Consider the following 15,510-nt stretch of genomic DNA (forward strand, 5'->3'; position numbering starts at 1 on the left):
GCATGACTGTAACAACTAAAGACAGTCACCTGTACCAAGCAAGAATGATCCAAAACAGATCTGATAATAAGAGATTTTATTTTGTTTGTAAATTGAATTTATTCTATAAGAAAATGTAAGCGAAAAAGACTTTTTTTTTCCATTGACCTCAAAGAGCACTGTGATTTTATTCATGAAGTACGGTTTACTTGTCATGAGTACAGCTGTATAACATCTTCTGTAGTTCTGGAGGGAGTCTTGGATGATGTCATCAGGTGTGTTCACCAACTTTATGAATGTGCAACACTAACACTTATTGCTGGAGTGCCCATTTGATTGTAGCCAGTATTTCATGGCCATCTGTGGAACTCTAGCTGAAAGTGACTCTCCACTCAGTCTATTTGTTGTTGAGTAGAAGGCATAGAGTTTTGCTCAGTGCCAGTGGAAAAAAATGATTTCAGATGACTATGATAGGAATTACGTGAGGAATGGAGATATGTCTCAAGCACGAGAAAAAGGAAAAAAATCAACAAATCTAGTGTGTGCTGGAAGTGTAAGAAGGAGGGCTGTTCACTGAAAATTGCTGAATAGTCTTGTTTTTCTTTCCTCCTCCAGTTCTGCCTCACTCTGTTTCTGCCTTCCCTCATCTATCATATAATTACCTATGTGTGATTGGGCCTGCTGTGAGAATGTCGGGCTGGAGTCTCACATTAGATGGAACACAGTGAGAAAATATTGTTTGTTTACACTGAGTGGTTGGTGGTCTGGATGGGAGAGTTTTTTTTCTTTCCTCAACAGAAAAACAACCATCAGTTTGTCTGAAAGATAAATTGGGTTCTTGGTAGCTCACTCACCAGTATGCTGTCGATCACCTCATTTTGAAAAAAAAAAAAAAGAAAATTATATATTCACACCTGCCAGCCAAACTGTAATGGAAGAATGGTTGTGTATAATTTGTTCAACACTTTGTCTTTCAAAGTTTAACAGGACAATAGTATGAGCCTAAGATCTTCACCTCACAGCTATGAGATGACACCAAAGGCCCAAAAACATCAATCTATATACATTATGATTTTAGGTACACACTACATGCATATTGTGTGTCCATGTATTTAGTCTGTATTGAGTCTTTCCCGCACACCAAACATGGGTTTATCCTGTTGTATATTTGCAGCTGTCTCAAACTAAAGCTCCATAGTAGTCTCTGACATGCATCTGTGAATAGTTAGGGGATTTAGCTTTTAGCTGCTGCTGCCCTGCTGCTGCCAAACTCCTAGCCAGCCAGCCACCATTTCTCGTCCACATGACAGAAATACAGGCAGACTGGTACCTTGAGTTTCCACTGCTGGTCATGCCAGCCAAATGTTTTGGAAGTCAAAAATTCCCTCCTGTGATGAGAACAGGACCTTTTGTGGGACAGAGACAATGAGAGAAACAGTGGAGTGGGGTTTGTGGAAAGAGTGATTCAGGGAGATTTAGGGTTAACATGATGAAAGTTTCAGTTTTCATCTGTTTGTTGGATTGTTCCAATCACTAGGATAAGTCTTTGCTTTTGATTGGTTGCACATTACTTGAACTGTGTGCAAATGGGAGCCAAAGAGTGTGACTTTGCCTCGTTTACTCCACTTGATAGTTAGCTTCGTTAGCTGTGCTGTTTGTTGGTGTGTGTTAATCTAACATGGCAGTCTTAATTGATCTCGTTAATGTGGGACGTGGGAGGTGAAAGAACGTCAGGGACATCAGATGCCTCCTGGTTATTTTGACAAGTAGACAGTCAGAAACAATAGAGGGTTACAGAGAGGCGTAAGGGTGCCAGCCCCAATCTAACAAAACACAAGGCTGAAGTGCAAAGAATCACGACAAGAGACAGGAAGGCTCGCTGGCTGGGTGGATAACTTCGAAGTCCCCTGTGACACAAAAATCAAAATACCACAACACCCAGTTAGTCAGCCATCCAGTCAGCCTCTGTCTAACAAGTCCTATTTTCACCTGGTATTAGGTTCCTCATGCATATCCTGGATGTTTCCAGTCTTACTGGGCCCTGAAACCAAATGAAAACAAAGGTACAAACATTAAAGGTTGAAGTGCATATTTATTTATTCATGGGACTGCTGTTTTCTGTTTTTACCCAATTTATTTAAGTGTTACATGACTTATTCAAGTGCTAACTGGATGGAAAAAAATGTAGAACAATTTTTAATGCTGTTTTTATATTGGTCGACATTTCATTTGATTATAATGAGAAATATTTGATCGTCACCGCTGGTGTTATAATAACAGTCTTTAATACCTTACACAATCATTACATTTTAGTAAAACACTCATAAATAAATACAATAAGAAACATTTTGCCCTGTTACAGTTTAATATTATTCCATCACCATGGTACACACTGTCAGTATCATATCATCGTCCAAAAGTCTGCGACACCTTGCATAGATCTGCATATAAATGAGGAAAGCTGATTTTCTTGACACTACTTCTTATCCTTAATGCTTCTAAGTGCCAACCATTCATTTAACATGTGAAGATAAACATACTGAGATAAATGTTTAATAGGCAATACTTTTATTACCTGATCTAATAACCACATTAATGTGTTTAAGATGTTATAGTGATTGTGTGAATAGTTTTTGTGAATTTTTCTACCCATTTCAAACCATTAGTCCAATTCTTTAGTCTCAGCATGGGAACAACATATGCTATGATTATGGGTAATGTTATTGATATATGGGTAATGTCTTCCCACTTTCTGCGGATGTGCTTTATAAAAAGTTGTTTAGTTTTCTTCTCTTTTGAAATGATTTTATTATTGCTCAGTTTCATGGAAACAGATAAAAGCTAATCAACATGAGTAATGTGTCAGTGGTATGTTCATGGCAGCCTAACCAGAGTTAGGCCCTTATGCAAAGTCATGGCAATAGGTGGCTTTCAGAAATAAGTCAAAAATGGGGTGCAAAAGATTTGAAGTGAGACATTTAACAATATTTTTCTACTTTGCCTCTTTTGCCTCCAGTGGTGGCTGCTTTTATATAGTAACCCCTTTTTTTAACATCTGAATTGATATAAACTTGTTTGAAGCTTTTAATGTAAATTTCAGGAAATAATATTCCCAATATAGTCAGTGAAATCCCAGGAGACATAGTGTTGTGCAAACACTTATTTTCCTGATCTTCAAAGCTCACACGAAGGCCAGTGAACCCCCTGAAACAAAAGCTGAACTAATCTAAAATAAACAACCACAGTGTTGGTACAATACTTGCCTGCTCACACGCACACATACACATCTTCTTACATACACATATTAAAGCCCCCCAACACACGAATGTGCACTTGCAGTGCCATTTACTTATTTATTTATTTGCTGTGGGTGTCTAATTAGCATTATTAACCTTTAGTGAATGGGACTGACGACATCAGGTTGAGACAGCTCCTCAGTGCAGTTCTCCTCTCCATTGTACCAGGGGTTTTTTAATTGGCTGGGGAGGTTTGAGGCGACAGAAAGGAGACAGTTACTAATATACAAATGACAGACTGACAGATCTGCAGACAGACCTCCTTCACTCTAGTGGAAAAACATGCAAATGTGCCACTGTGAAGTGTGATTTATCCCTTTACCTTTGTGTGAAACTTAAATGTGTGTTTGTCCATTTGTGTTTGCATGCATGTACAGTATCCATGTAAATAAGACATCGCAAATAGGCAACAGATAGTGGCAGAATCGATAATTCCCTTCACTAGAATCTGGATTGGTAAACCAGCCAGATGCGGTATTAGTCTTTGGTCATTTCTTTTCCCCCTCCTTTCTGACTTTGAATAAGCAAGGTCTGGACTTTTTTCTCTGCTCTGTCGATTGCTCCTGCTTGTTATTGCTTCGCAGCATTAGCTATTTCCATTTTCTCTGCAGGCACCTAGCGTGTGTGCAGACCCATGCGTGTGCCTGCATGTGCATGCAAACACACACACACTCAAACATCACAGCAAATATCTATGCACACATATCCTTAACTTAATTTTGAATGTTGAATACATGAAAACACCTCACCTCACATATGCGTTTGCTTGTGGGTGACACACGGTTGCTGTTAGGCATGCACTGTATCGTGTATAAATTATGGGTGAATTGGTCTTAATTGTTAGGATATGTAACCATGTTATGTGAATTACATTGTGCACTGGAAATGATCCTGGAGCATCTGTCAGAGTCTGAGTTCTTCCCACATACATGAGTTGAGAGGAGACTCTAGAATCATAAGCTAATTGCATGTGTGGAAATAATTTTTGCATCATACTTTTTTTCAAAGATTTGTGTAAATTATTCATTCAGGTAACATTTCATATTATGGCACTGTCTGTTTTAAGTGTGGTGATAAGCCAAGCAACTGCTTGTGGAGTATCTTATGCAATTAGCTTGCTTCTAGGCTACATGCCAGAACATGCAATTATACAGCACCATGGCATTCACTCGTACCCAACACACTCACCTCTGTGTGGCCTATATTTTCTCAGTAAACGGAAAATGAAGTGGAACAGCGTAAATGCTGGTATAACCAGTAATTCCCAGGAAAGGTTCTTTGGAGAAGTGCCAAGGAAATACAGAGCGGCATTATCTCTGCTTTGTTCAGATTAATATAGCTGCCTGCCATAGCTGTGCCATGCTGCAACTTGAGAGGGACCCAGACAAAGAGTGTCAAATCCACAGGCAAGACATGGGATCCAGTTGAGCTGAAATTGGACACTGCAGCAGCAACCAGCATTCAATAGTTTGTGCTGAACCACAACAAACGTTTGTCCAGTTGACTGAGGTTATTATTTTTTGCTGTGAAATGTTGTAGAATGTAGTGGTATTCTTTTTTTTTTTTTTTTGATTATTTTGTCGAATGGTCAATGTTGAGGTGGCTAACTTGTATTTTGTGTGTTTTTTTCTCAGAGGTGTAAAGGATCAAGCTCCTGACACCATGGATATGGACACGCAGCCACAAGGACAGCAAGCAGCTGTGCCAGTGTTCCAACCCCAGGTGACCCCACACAGAGACACACACACATGAACACAACTGCAAACCAGTGTTGTGAAGTTAGGTGTTAGCTGCCTGATATTCTGTCATACTTTTGATACTGAGGTAAAGCTCTGGTATAAGGCAGTCTTACATTTACACGGTTGTTGCATCAATATAATGGGGGATCTTGATTTTTCATATATTTAAGATCCAGTCAGCTCAATTTATGTATAGTTTCTCATTTTGATTTTTAGAAATTGTATTTCATCATGATTATGATATAAAACTATAACTGCTGTGATAAAAGATTTATCTGTGTGGTCTGCAGCTAAGGGTTTCTATTTCAGTAAATGTTTTATTGCAGTCATGACAAATTTCATATAGTGTTGTGTGATTTTTTTTATTTTTTATTTTTTTTAAGTTAATAAGAATTGTGGGCTTACAGATTGTTTTCCACTGGAGTAATTGAAATAGGGAAGAATTTAATAATATGATGATATATCCCTCTATCCATTCATTGTAAGCATACTTTCCCACCACACCTTTGAACTGTAAATATTCTGTATTGCCCTTTTTTCCCTGCATCAGTCAAGATGTGCCTTTCAGTCCAAACATCCTTCAGACCACTGTGTATGAGATAGACAGACAGCAGTGGATGAATGTTGAGTTGTTTCTATTGATCAGAGCTCTGGAGGCTGCCAGGGCCTGGCCTCCCTGCATGCTTCTCTTGGTTCAATACAACTCAGGTTTCCTCCGTGCAGATCTGGTCATTGTTGGATTTTAATTCCGCCCTCCAACATCAGGCCCATTGATTTCTTTCCAGAAGGATGTTTTTGCCTCCATAACTATTGAATAAACTTTAAACAAAGAGGATCATCCATATGCCCCAGAGTAAATATTTTTTGAGGAAGAAACAACACTAAAAATAGGTCTATACTCTCAGTTGTTGTTTTTCTTGTGTTTGCAAGGGCACTGCAACATTAACACTGGAATTGCCAAGGGGGTTAATTTATTCTAAGATTTGTAATTGCAAAATTAAGGATAATTGGGTTGCACACAGAAGAAAGTCAGATAAAAGCTCTAATGATTAATTTGACTTAGGCAGCACGCCCCCACGCATACACACACAGACACTAGGTCTTCTGCTGATCTCCCAACAGTTGACTATGTGTTATTGTTCAGGCGTAATGATCTCTCTCTCTGTTTTTCAATCTATTTCTAGCAGTTTACATCAGTGTTAATTTCAGGCCTACTTTTCCTGCTTAGGTTATTGGAAGCACAGTGAACTTTCTATCTGGCGTCGTGTTTTTTCACCCTCACAGAGCATGTCTGAACTGATTTCACATCTAGTGGGAGATGGAGACAGAGTCAGTTAGTATATGTAGATGGCTGTCTAGCCAGCATCCAGATGGGTGTCTTTCAACAAGTCCTCTATCCGTTTCACACTTTCCCAAGGTTCAGTCTGCTTGGCAGCACGGGAGAAAAAAATCCACCAGCCTCCTCCTGAAGAAATCTGAATTGTATATGTGATGAAGGATATTCTGTATCGCTTGCAATATCATTTCTCTTGGTCCCGGAGGTATGATGCATATGCATTAGGTAAACGAGATGAGCTGGTAAGATGTGCATTTTTAATGGCGCATTTGCTCTTTGAGTGAGTGGGAGGGTTGGTGAGGAGGCCCCCTCAGATCAGATTTTGATCGTCACTGCAGAGTTTGACAGACACGGATCTGTCTGTAAGCGCTGAGACAAGGCGGTGCGGTTGTGCAGCAGATTGAGAGGAGAAAAACGAGAAGCACCTTTGGGGTGAATCCTGCTGGTTTGACTGCCTGGCTGCCTCAGTGGCTGACTGGCTGAGGATGAATATTGCATGGTACCGTGCTCAAGGGGGCTGGTGACTGGTGAGGGTGGGAGTGAGCCCCCCTACTTGCCAGTTTCTGTTTCTGCCTGTCCGTGTATCCCTCCCTGTCTCTCTTGGAGACTACAGCCACAGTAATCCGACTAATTTGTAAACATTGTTTACATATTAAAACAATTTATGTCCACACTCAAGTTCTGAGGTCATATTGGTGGAGATCCTCATCCATACTAAAGCACTTGAACAATAAGAAAACAAAACATAATACAAAATCTCTTCTTCATTCTGTTTTGGTCAGCAAACTGCAAAACTATGTATCACAGCCAACATCTGGTTAACAGTAAGAAAGACAGCGCAGTGTTTTAGCTGGGTCTCGCCAGGATAAACATTTGTTGTTGGTTCTAATGTGGAGAAACTCACAATTTATTTGTTCTTATGTATTCACTTCTTAGTTTTTGTTGTTGGGGTGTTTGAGTTAGTTGAGGTCTTATTTGACATTGCACGTCCTGCGATGTGACATATACATCACAATCAGTGTTGTGCATGAACACAGTAAATGAGCGCTTTCATTGAACATGCTAATGTTTTGGTGAACTGAATGTATTATACTGCAAGCAATGAATGTGAACGTGTGCCAGGACTTCAGCTATGGTGCCCGCTGGATCCCGTCTGGGTGGGCCCTGCTGGGTCGCCTCGGCTGGTGTCGAGCAGCTGCTTTAGAAGTGGTGCTGACCAGGGGAATCTGACTGTTGAAAGAAAACAAAGCTGTGTGTGATTCTCTAGCAGTGAACAGTAATTCATTTAGTTTGTGAAGTGGCAATGATTGGGGGCTGGGGATGGATGGATAGAAGGAAAAAGAACTGGCTTAGAGCAGCTCATTAAAAAAATGGAAGAAATGAACACAAACTAGTTCATTTTTTGGGACTTTTAACTTAGTTCAAAATTCAAAATAGTGAACTGTGAACGTGAACTACTTCATTCAAATCTGTGTGAACTGAACTTTGAGCTAGCTCTTGTGAAGTGTGAACTAGCACAGCACTGATAATGATGTTGAACCATATACTGTGCAGCCCTGTAGGGTAGATTAACATTTAAAATAGTGATCACAGGCTTCCTGATGGCCTAAGAGTTAAGACACCAACTATGAACCACAATGTCCTCAGTTCGTATCTGCTCTCAGACCTGTGTTAATTGTCATTTCCCCTCTTGTGCTGTCCTCATTTTCTTTTCTTTTTCTGTTACTGGATATCTAATTCCCACCATCCACACCAAAATGCCTGGTCACAGCGTTCAAATTTATTTCACCTGCAAATAATTTTTTCAAAGCTCAGTGTTCAGGTGCTGGCTCATTCTGGATGCTTTTTCAAATTTCGCTGGCTTTGTGTGGACGTGCCCCTAGTTTCACTCTCTGTTTCTGCATCTCTCCCTGTCTCTCTCCATGAGAGACAGCACCTCTCTGCCGCCGCTGGCCTTTCTGTGGCAGCCGTTGGCACTGCTGGGCTGTCACATCACACCCTCTTCCCTCTGCTGCTTGTCTTCCCCCCCTCTCACCCTCTTTCCCTCTCCCTGTCTCCTGCATTCCCTCTTCCACTCTCCATGTGTCTTGTCAGTTGTGTTTGGCAATGGTGTCATTATCGGGCAGCCCGTATCACACTTCCTCCGATGAGCTGTCTGTCTGCTCTCTCTGTCTCTCTCCTTCTCTCTCTCTCTCTCATTGTCTCTCTCTCTCTCCCTCTCCCTCTCTCCTTCTCCCTCTCTCTCCCTCCCTCTCTCCCTCTCTCCCTCTCTCCCTCTCTCTCTCTCTCTCTCTCTCTCTCTCTCTCTCTCTTTCTCTTTCCCCCTCTCTTTCAATCCCCCTACTAGTGAGTTGCCCATGGCGGTTGTGAATCACCTTTATACCCAAGACATGCTGTCCCTCACAGACGTTACCCATAATGCTTTGCATGGCTGCCGCTTAATCTCCATCCTTTGCAGCTTGTCTCCATCACCAACCAGAATGATGGGAGTGAAAAGAATAAGCGCGCCACATGGCACAGCACACAAATCTAAATTTCGCAAAAGAAGAAGAAAGTCCTTATTATGAAGATCATAATTTAAAAAGAGACAATAATAATCACTAATTGTTTCTTTGTCTCAGCCTTTATTTATTGTATAGACCTGGAGTAATATCATACAGTCCACTAAGAATTTTTCAATGATTTACTATTAGCCATTATTTGTGGATTTCATATATTGGTAGACGTAAGTGACAACTAAATTCAAAACAAAGTGATTAATTAATTTCAGGTAAACATGGTCCACAAGACCTGTTCTTCTGAAAGGTCCACTAGGCAACCCCTCATCCATCTTATTTAACATGGATTCTTACAAGAAGTAATCTTTGTTACCCTCCCAATTCTGTTCAGACACTGACCCTGCGTCATTCAGGGTCATTCCTCTGTGACTTCCCTTGTGTGTGTGTGCGTGTGTTTGTCAGGGCTTTGTGTTTCAGCTGGGAGCTCCTGATTGTGTGACACCCGTGTGCGGCAGATGAGACGGCCTGTCAGTCAGCTGTGGCCTGGCTGCCCTTTGAAGGCCAGGCCAGGGGGCGAAGAGGTGCCGCAAATGGCCTGTGAAGTTTACATACACTGCCCACTGCTAAACAGATTAGCTCTAATGAAGTGTCTAATGCCGGGGCCGCTGGCTGACATAATCCTGCCTGGCAGCCCGGCCCCTTGGCTGCCAAAAAAGCCGCCCTCCCTCCAGCCCTCTCTTCCGCCCTCGCACGGCCTCTGCTGCCACCCAGGGCGACTCCACACGGGGAGGTGCCCACTGTTAATCATGCCGGACAGTGTGCGATCTGACATGCAAATGTAGGTCATTGCATATGTAAATGTGTGATTACGGGGCTGGCATGCCAGGACACATTAGCGAGACTGTGCTCTCAGCAGGCGGTTGTCACAGCGCTTTAGAGGCTCATGCTAACATTTGTCAAGCTACCACGCAGCGAATGAAAGCAATGCCCTCTTGTCCTCTCTCTCTCTCTTTTTCTCTCTCTTTCTCTCTCTCTCTCTCTCTCTCTCTCTCTCTCTCTCTCTCTCTCTCCTGTTTTGAATTGTTTGATTATTATCAGTGTGTATCAAACTAAAATAAATATTTGGTACTCCACCTCTCATGCAAGAATTTCCTTTTCTCTTTTATATCACTTTAGATTGCTTTTTCATTGTGAGCTGTTGACTCAACTTAACTAGCAATTTGAAAGTCTCCTTGGGCTCCTGGAAATTTTCTAGATTTTCTAGATTATTAGTTACAGCTCTACTAACCACACAGCTAAACTTGTGTCAGTTGTTTCCTTTCTTTGTATTTTGGTTGGAATCTCATTGTCTTCCTTGGTGGAGAGTAGACAGCTGAGGGAATCCTGTATAGCCTCTGGTCTGCTCAAACTGTGAAACACAAGTGAAGCGCACAAGTGTGATGACACTCCCTTCTTGTGTGTTTTAGTGGTCAGGAGATTAATTTTTGACCTTCTCCCCCTCTTCATATTCCCTCCGTCTGTCCTAAGTCGCTTGCCCCTGAGCTGCTCCCACAGCTACACTGGCAGAAGCGCTGGTGACATGTGGCATTCTGATATCTGTCACCTTCTGTTTGCTCCCGCCGACGCCTTGTACAAGTTTACCAAAAGGCTGGAAAGGTCATGCAGCCTGCTCTGTGCTTTTTTTCACACATCATGTCCAAGGGGCTCATTCTGGTTTATTTTTGAGTTATTTTTTTATTTTATTTATTTATTTTTTAAATTTTGGTTGGTGAGTGTTTCAGTCTGCTCAGCCAGTCCTGTGGCGAGGAATCTTGTAGTCTTGTGGTCCAGTGCCAGACTGTCAGGTGATAATACTTGGGAACTTAAAACCGAGTTACTGCTCCTTCCTTATTTCAGGGACGTCAGTGTGTCATATGAGCCATAGAGCAGCACCCAGGAAGCTAAGTGTAATTATTAGCTTTCCTAGCAGATATTAGGTATCAGCATTGGGTTTAATTAATTACATGAGAACATTGTCAATCCATATGTAAAAGTAGGATTAAAAAAATTATTTCTAACTGTGGTAATCAAACTTTAATGTCTGGTGCCAGCATGGCAGCCACTTCCAAAAGACACTGTCAGGCCCTGCATGTTGTCTTACTGCCTGTCAAAAGTTAACTCAAAAGTTTACTCACCTCTTCTAAGTTTACACTTAAGAATTGATTAAGAAAAAACATTTGCAACAACCTCAAGGTGTTTTTTGGTTAGCTATGTAAATAACAGAAAATAAGTATTTCCCTCCGTCTATGAGCTTTTAGTGAGGTGATGTGGTGCTGCAGTTAAATGTGTACACATTCCTCAAGACCTTTCACAGCGTGACACATCAGCCTAATGCCAGTCAAATCATCAGAAGCCTTGAGCTGCCTCTCAGCAAAACAAGCTACAGACGCTAATCTGCTAGGCCTCACCACAGTTTCACCCACACCCTTCAGCCCTCATCCTTTGGCTCTTTCAGGAATGTAGAGCTGTTGCATTTCAATGGCAAATACACAGGTACCACAAAATGTCTGTAAATTATTTGTTTTTTGTTTCTATCGTGCGTGGGCAAATTGCTTTTTGAACATGTCTGTGTGTATAGATGTTTATAGAGTTGTTTCTTTTTTCATTTCAGAAACCACTGCAGCCAGATATGGGCCATAATTCACTGGCTAACTTCCAGATAGAGAAGAAGATTGGTCGTGGGCAGTTCAGTGAGGTGTACCGGGCGAGGTACCTGCTTGACAACACATCAGTGGCCCTGAAGAAAGTTCAAGTAAGGCACATTAAATGAGTCACTTTGGATACCAAGTGCAGCCCGTGTTTTCAGTGAAAATGAAATGTCAAATTATTCTTGTGTCTCACGAGTTTTTACCATCTGTTACGTTTTTTTGTTGTCCTAATGAATAGTCCACCTCAGACATGTTGTCTGTCAGCACAAACAGCCAGCAATATGTATACTCACAATTACAGGCAATTTAGTACTGGGAATATATCTCACCTGCATACAGGATATTCTGCTGTAGTAGAAAGTCATGAATCCACATACTGATACATAAGAAAGCTGAAGAAAGCATCATAAATCTGAAATAAACTACTATGCTGAAAAATTTAAGAAAAGAGGAAGAAATTCTTTTTTGTCACTTTTTTGATTAAAAAGTGCTCATTGCTAATAACCAATGATAGTGAAGACCTCCACCACAGAACTAACTCATGCATACAATTAAAACATTAATGTGAATTATTTGTATTTTTTTGTTTTGAGATTTAGTGCAATACGTCTGTGCAGGCTAATCTACCTTCCTTAGTGTGACTCTGCAGTTGTCATGGTGAACATGAACATACACAAGAGATATACATACACACACACACACACACACACACACACACACACACACCGTTCATTGACTTCTACACACACACACACACACACACACACACACACACACACAACTAGTAGGGTATGCTGCTCTGGTTGAGTATGTATACACTTACACAACACACCTCACACGCACCTTACACTGTGCGTGTTACTCAGATGTGAAACACCTGTAGTCACTCTAACGCCACCCTCTAGATAACAGCCACCATGTTTTCCGTTAAGTGTTTTTTTTTTCCTGTTTTCTCTACATCTCTCCATCTTACCATTTCTTGAATATGTCATAACACTCCTCTCTGTCCTCTCTCTCTCTCTCTCTCTCTCTCTCTCTCTCTCTCTCTCTCCCTCTCTCCCCCCTTTTGATCTCTTGATAGATATTCGACTTGATGGATGCCAAAGCTCGGCAAGATTGCATCAAAGAGATAGATCTCCTTAAGGTAAAGAACCAGAGAAGAGTGAGACGGCGTCATGCGCTGCGCTCTGTTCTCTTAAGGTGCCTCAGCTGAGACCTTCCACCACAGGAAAACAATTGATCTGCACCAGACAGCTTGGATGTGTGTGTGTGTGTGTGTGTGTGTGTGTGTGTGTGTGTGTGTGTGTGTGTGTGTGTGTGTGTGTGTGTGTGTGTGTGTGTGTGTGTGTGGGCACATGCACATCTATGCACGCTTCCTTGCATGGTTATGAATGCAGAAGGGTGTTTGTGTATTTGTGCACACAAGTAAAAAAGTGAATGAATACTTGTGTGAGACTGTACAGTATGTGTGTATTGTGCAGGAGTGTTACATCCCTCCAGGCTCACATTGACTCTTTTTTAATGCCAGAAGTATTGTTTTTTTAAAAAAAATCTTTTTGTGATGTTTAAAGCTGGGCAACAGAGCATCAGCATGGAAATTTAGCAGCGTCCCTCATGTGTCTCTTGATGTTTTACCTCCTCCCTTTCCTCATTCCTCTTTCACTTTTTTATTTTCCAATGATGAGGTTTCATTTATCAAACTACCTTAAATATGTGTCAGCTGGGCTGCTCTCAAATACTAACGAACAACTAATGACAGCTTCAATATTTCCCCCTGTCTGCAAAATTGTACGTGTGTCAAAGTTGTGTGAGTTTGCGGTTTGATTGTGTGCGTTCATGCATCCCTGGTAGTGTTTCCCTCCATATATGTGGCCTCTCTGTGTGCGTGTGTGTGCACTGCAGGCAGTTTGTGCACATATGCGTGCTCACACGTACACATTAGGGAGAACAAGAAAACAAAACTAATTAGTTTGTGCCACTCAAACACTTCAGTAAAGCTCCTGGGGCTCTTTGGGCCAATCAAAGACAACAATACTCGGATTCAGGCGAGACCCTGTAGAGAGCTGTAATGCGAGTAGCAGATCATTGAGTTGACGGCACGAGACAGTGGAGTTTGCCTGGGTCCATATCTCTGACCTCCTAAGAGGGGTCAGGGCAGGGTTAAATGTCACACTCTGCCAGGTGACAACATTTCTCATTTCCTTTTTGCATCTCCTATGTCTCCTTCTGTCTCTCTCATTATATGGATGCTCTTCCTCCATACCTTTCTTCAGTGTCTTTCCCTCCTGCTTCTTCCTATCTCTTCTTTCTATACCTTATTTACCCAGTTGCTACGTAGCTCCGTCCATCCTTCCTGCTTTCCCTCTTGTTTTTTCCCCTAAAGAGCTTTTTGTTCCCTTCTTTTCATCCTGTAAGCTGATTGCTAGTGAACATGGAAGTTATGCCTGGCCCTGTGCTACCCAGCCAGCCTAATAATAAAGGGCTGAGTATGAGAGAGAGACAGTCCTTCTGCCTTATCCCCACTAGACAGGCCAACAGGAGACACAGGCAAATCAGAATAATGAGAGGCACACTGGCATGGGCCGACTGGAGTGACACACATACATGTGCGTGGACACACGCACACACGTGCGAGCGCAATCACATTCACACATACACACACACACACACCCACAAACACACACGCACACGTACATACTCATACTCAGTCATGGCCTTTCAACAGTTGGCCTATTTGTTTGTCTGTCTGTCTGTGTTTATGTCTGCTCATTCATCTGTATTTTCCTGTTCTGGCATGATGATTTCAACTTGAGAATCTCACTTCTCACTCGGTCCTTTTGTCTAAATCCGCACTGATAGGAATGTTGGTTGCAGAAATAGCCTGCTCCCTGCCAATCTGCTAGTTTCACCATTCTTGAAATCCCACAGCTGTGTATTCCTCTCACTTGTGGTTACTATCAAGACTGGATTGTATTCTGAAGACTAATGATCTGCCCTAATTAGCAGTGAAGAGCTGTAATGATGTCTGTGTGCTTGCTTCTCTGTGTTTTGTGTGTTAAAGTGTTTGTGTAAAAATGTGTGCTGTGTGTGTGTGTGTGTCTGCGTGCATTTGTGGGTTCTGCATCTGATTAGATTATACCAGCGGTTTACTGACAAGACAGAGGACTGGCAGCAACCAGCTTCATTTAACCTGATACACACACTATGAATTCACTCTAATCTTTATGGCTGTTCATGAGCAATATACTTCTTTTTAAGTTTAATACGTATTTAGTCTATCTTCCAATAGACAAACAACCCATAAATTACATATCTACTCATTTTCTTACTCAGTGCATTGAAAAATATGAATGTCGTGCAACACAAGGCTTCATGTCTGCTGGTTATGGGCATTGGAAGCTGCTTTTACTGCATCTTTTTCAGCTTTCAGCCATTGTTCTCATTTCATCCAGCTGCTTTATAAATACACTATAAACTAATTTGTTATCCTGGTTAATTTTGTGTCTTCAGATTGAATTAGTCAGTGAGTTGTTCTTCTTTGTAACACATCACCAGCTCACCAAATACATCACATAGTCTTGCATGATTAAGTGATTACACACACTGGTGGGTCTCAGCCAGCATGTGTAATTACATAATCAAGCAAGACTCTATGTGATATTTCCCAATGAGTGATTGTTGTATTGCAGTAGGCTCCCATCCATCATTTACATAAACATCTGCATGTGAACATATCTCCTCATTTCTCTGTATCCTCCGCCTGAGGTTCAAGTTGTGGAAGTGGAGTGGGTTGGGATGGGTGGAGGAGGGGACTTGTCATCACTCCCTGGCTGTGCTGCAGTGTGGAGCTGTGCAGAACTGCCACTCTCAGCCAAAAATACATCTGGCAAGAGAGGGCAAGGCAGGGTGAAGGAAAGATGGAGACACGAGAAAGGGAGAGAGAGAACGAATGAAAGAGAGGATTGTGGAGGGATG

General features: G+C 41.7%; 1 protein-coding gene across 5 annotated transcripts in view; it reads left to right on the forward strand.

The window, feature by feature from the left end:
- The window catches only part of nek7 (NIMA-related kinase 7), a 72,768-nt gene that overhangs the window by 14,902 nt on the left and 42,356 nt on the right, over positions 1–15,510 (forward strand). For all 5 annotated transcript variants that reach the window (XR_011692067.1, XR_011692066.1, XM_071486116.1 and 2 more), the window contains exons 2-4: positions 4,910–4,997; positions 11,499–11,639; positions 12,617–12,679. Coding sequence is in view for 3 of the 5 variants with exons in the window: in XM_071486116.1 (XP_071342217.1) it covers positions 4,938–4,997; positions 11,499–11,639; positions 12,617–12,679 (264 nt within the window). In the remaining 2 variants the exon portion in view is untranslated. The remainder of the gene's footprint in view (positions 1–4,909; positions 4,998–11,498; positions 11,640–12,616; positions 12,680–15,510) is intronic.

Source organism: Trachinotus anak, unplaced genomic scaffold (genome assembly GCF_046630095.1).
Source record: "Trachinotus anak isolate AG129_WGS33_773 ecotype Australia unplaced genomic scaffold, CSIRO_AGI_Tana_v1 ptg000010l, whole genome shotgun sequence".
Taxonomy (NCBI): domain Eukaryota; kingdom Metazoa; phylum Chordata; class Actinopteri; order Carangiformes; family Carangidae; genus Trachinotus; species Trachinotus anak.